Here is a 3,552-nt window from a genome sequence, read left to right as displayed (position 1 = left end):
TTCCTCAACTGTAAGTTGGATCAGTTGGCTGTTGCTCATTCTTATTTTCAACTATTTATCATTGGTTCGTCTATTTTCAACTGAAATGTACGGATATTACTATTATCATAAGAAAGGAGCGGAGATAACTACTACTTAAATACGCATTTACAAATACGACTGGTTTGTTTAGAAATTAATTTTTAAATAGTTAGCTACAGATAACAGTTTATCAGCTTTGAATTATCATAAACTTCCCGTGTGGCTCCTCGATTGCATGAAACGACTGCTTATGTTAACAAAGCTATCTATCAAGTTAAACTCGACACATTTCCACAAGTTTTAATCTTCATCGGTTTCTTCTTCAACTTTGAGACATTAAAATAACATGCAGAGATTATGAACATTGACCTCAAAAGACTTCCGATATAATGTTATTTTGGTTGGATTTAACCTATCACTTGTAATATTATTATTATTTGACTTGTTCGTTCCCTAATCGAATTTTGAAATCAGGACTAGAACTATTCATTTCTTTCTGTATTTCAGCACGAAGACCCTCCAACATAAATCATGAGGTCTAAAAAGTCAGTACCTATTTCATCTACGCTTACTCTCGTCAACAATGATTCTGAAATAACATATCCTGGAGACGAAAATGAACCGGTTGTGACTCGATCAAATAGGATACGGAGTATTGTTGCATTCTGGCTATTTGGACTGTGTAACAATTTCGCATATGTTGTCATGCTGAGTGCTGCACACGATATTTTACACGATTCTGAAAGTGCCAATGAAAACAATAATACTGCCAGCACGAATGCTACAAATCATAGTCATCCTAATGCAACGGAAAAACCAAAAACAGAAGAAGAATCAGAGTACCTTCAATGTAATATCATAGGAACCGGCGCTATCCTTCTTGCAGATGTACTTCCAACTCTCTTTTTGAAATTGACATTTCCATTTTTCTTGCAGAAGATTCCCTACAATATCAAAATTACTCTGACCGCATTGTTTGGAGCAGCTAGTTACGTCATTGTCGCATTATCGTCTCACTTTTGGCTGAGCATTTTAGGAGTTGTGAGTGCAAGTATCGGTGCAGGACTTGGGGAAATCACATTTTTGAGTCTGACCACGTTTTACCATCTGGATGTTATTTCCAGTTGGTCATCCGGTACGGGTGGTGCTGGTGTTTTTGGTGCAACTGTGTACGCTGGATTCACCTCTTTGGGACTTTCTCCTCGGACTACATTGTTGATTCTGTTAGTTGTGCCAGTTATCATGTTAATAATGTACTTTTTTGTGTTACCACCCGGAGCTTACGATTTGAAAAAGGATAAACAAGGCACAGAAGTTGTCGTCAAACAACTAACTTATAAACAAAAATTTCAGCTTCTTCCATCTCTGATGAAGTACATGATTCCTTTGTCTACTGTGTATTTTGCTGAATATTTCATTAATCAAGGACTTCACGAGTTACTGTATTTCAATGGAGAATTCTTGACAAGAAAAGAACAATACAGATGGTTCCAAGTTGACTATCAAGTCGGTGTGTTTATTTCAAGATCCTCCGTCAACCTTGTAAAAATAAAGAAACTTTGGATCTTGCCCATTTTGCAAGTAGCAAATATGGCACTGCTAATCTGCCAAGTTTACTTTAGGTTTATTCCAAACTTCTGGATAATAATGGTGATCGTATTTTGGGAAGGGTTACTCGGCGGTGGCGCTTATGTGAATACATTTTATCAAATGACAAATGATCTTTCATCAGATATAAAAGAGTTTTGCATCGGAGTGGCTACTGTCGGAGATTCGTTGGGAATTGCCATTGCAGGTTCTGTGGCTATTCCTTTCCACAACCACATTTGCAGTTTGAATTTAAAACTATGATTGAAAAATATACACTCTTTAAGCCGCTTGCTTATTCAATGATTACTTTTTCCAAAAGTCTTAAGAACCTGCTTGCAAAATTGCAACACGTTTGTTTCATTATTAATGTCTCGCTTTATTGTTTTAAAAAACTTCCAACTTTAAAAATACAGTACCAATATTCTTGCCAACCTTAGAGTAAGCAAACCTGCAGATGAAAGACTGTCTTGTGAATTGAGTGATGTCTTAAATGCCTTGAAAACCCTGAGACAGGGGTCCCCAACCTTTTTGTCGCTGCCGGATTAACATTTGAAAACTTTAGCACGGCATATAATATTGCTATGATTTGGTAATATGGTTTAATTGTCTAAATTAAGATCTTCAATTAGCATAAAGCTGTACCACTGTAAAATAGTATTATGTTAAAAAATCATTAATTTCAATTTTTAAAATAGAAATAATTAAATATTGTTGTGTGGTCATTTACTATTGATCCGGTATCGGTCCTTGTCCTGAGCTTCAGGATCACTGATCTAAGAAACTATATACATACATAGCATCTGGTAGATCCATTAAAAACTTTGATTTCATTAGAATTTGCTCTTTAATGGCATAATATTAATTATTTGTGTTTTAAAAATTCAGGGTTTTGGTTAAGTTTGGCATGGCAAACACTTGAGCCAGTTGTCACGAACATCATAAGATATCGCATCTAATAAGAGAACGCGTGTTGTCGCGTTGTAGAATTGGAGAGGTACTTCCATAAGATATATTTTATTCATCCTTGTTTGGCAATTATAGTAATTCTCTATCACAACATAATTCGGTAATATATAAAAGACAAGTTAACCCCGTAAATTTTTAATTAAAAAAATTTACAAGACTTTGCTTCAATTATGAATGGACTTACTTAAAGATTTTTTAAAAAATGTTCTCTTTCAAAATTGCACAGTGGCAATAATCTTACGCGGATAGTGGCTTTGAAAATCGTTTCGTTGCTTTTTGAGACCCAACTATGTATAACACGGGTCAACTCCCTTCAATAGATCGAACATTTATTCCGACTTTCTGCAGATCTTTCAGAATTTTGATTTCAAAAAAGAATAGTCAATAAATTGATATTGCCATAAAAATCAACATAACAATTTCAATAGATTCATTCATTTTATTTGGCAATGAAGAGCCTTAAATTGAGTTTGTCGCTACTGTAAGTCAGTTGTAATAGGTACGAGATTTATTTCAGTAACCAAACTCAAGCGTAACTCCAACTTCGATTTTTATAGTCCTAAACAAAATTTTGCATCGTATTTTAGTCTTAAACTCTGTTATGATACCATCTCTTTTAATGCTGTTAATTCATTCAGTTCTACTTTGGACAGCATCGCCAGACAGTCAAGTAATACAGATATCTCCTGGAGTGGAATTATCAGCTGAAAAAAACGACATTTATTAAAATGGAAAAAAGATATTTGAATGTTTCATTTTACGTGACAAAAAAAAAAACAAAGATAAAAGTGTATTATAAAATATATTTTTGCTATTTTGTTACCATTTTTTCCCACCCGCGTTGATGAAAAAAATACATTACTACAGTTATAACTTACAAATACCCATTTTAACGCTGTCCACGCGAATATGAATTTTGCCAAATCAGAATTTCTCCCCTTATTTAATAGGTTATAATTCCAGAATTATCCGTTT

The 3,552-nt window shown here is 34.1% G+C and overlaps 1 protein-coding gene across 1 annotated transcript in view; it reads left to right on the top strand.

Annotated features, from left to right (window-relative positions):
- Nucleotides 1-256: 256 nt before the first annotated feature.
- Nucleotides 257-3,552, top strand: part of LOC144961142 (battenin-like) — a 6,056-nt gene continuing 2,760 nt past the window's right edge. The window contains exon 1 of the mRNA XM_078894444.1: nucleotides 257-3,552. This exon is cut by the window's right edge and continues 2,760 nt beyond it. Coding sequence (XP_078750570.1) covers nucleotides 553-1,872 — 1,320 coding nt within the window. The 5' untranslated portion in view covers nucleotides 257-552 and the 3' untranslated portion in view covers nucleotides 1,873-3,552.

The sequence above is a fragment of the Berghia stephanieae genome, chromosome 1 (genome assembly GCF_034508935.2).
Source record: "Berghia stephanieae isolate SIO BIC M18660-M18661 chromosome 1, UCSD_Bste_1.3, whole genome shotgun sequence".
NCBI classification, from domain to species: domain Eukaryota; kingdom Metazoa; phylum Mollusca; class Gastropoda; order Nudibranchia; family Aeolidiidae; genus Berghia; species Berghia stephanieae.
Note: the sequence above shows the minus strand (reverse complement) of the source record. Positions and strands in the feature narration are given on the sequence as shown.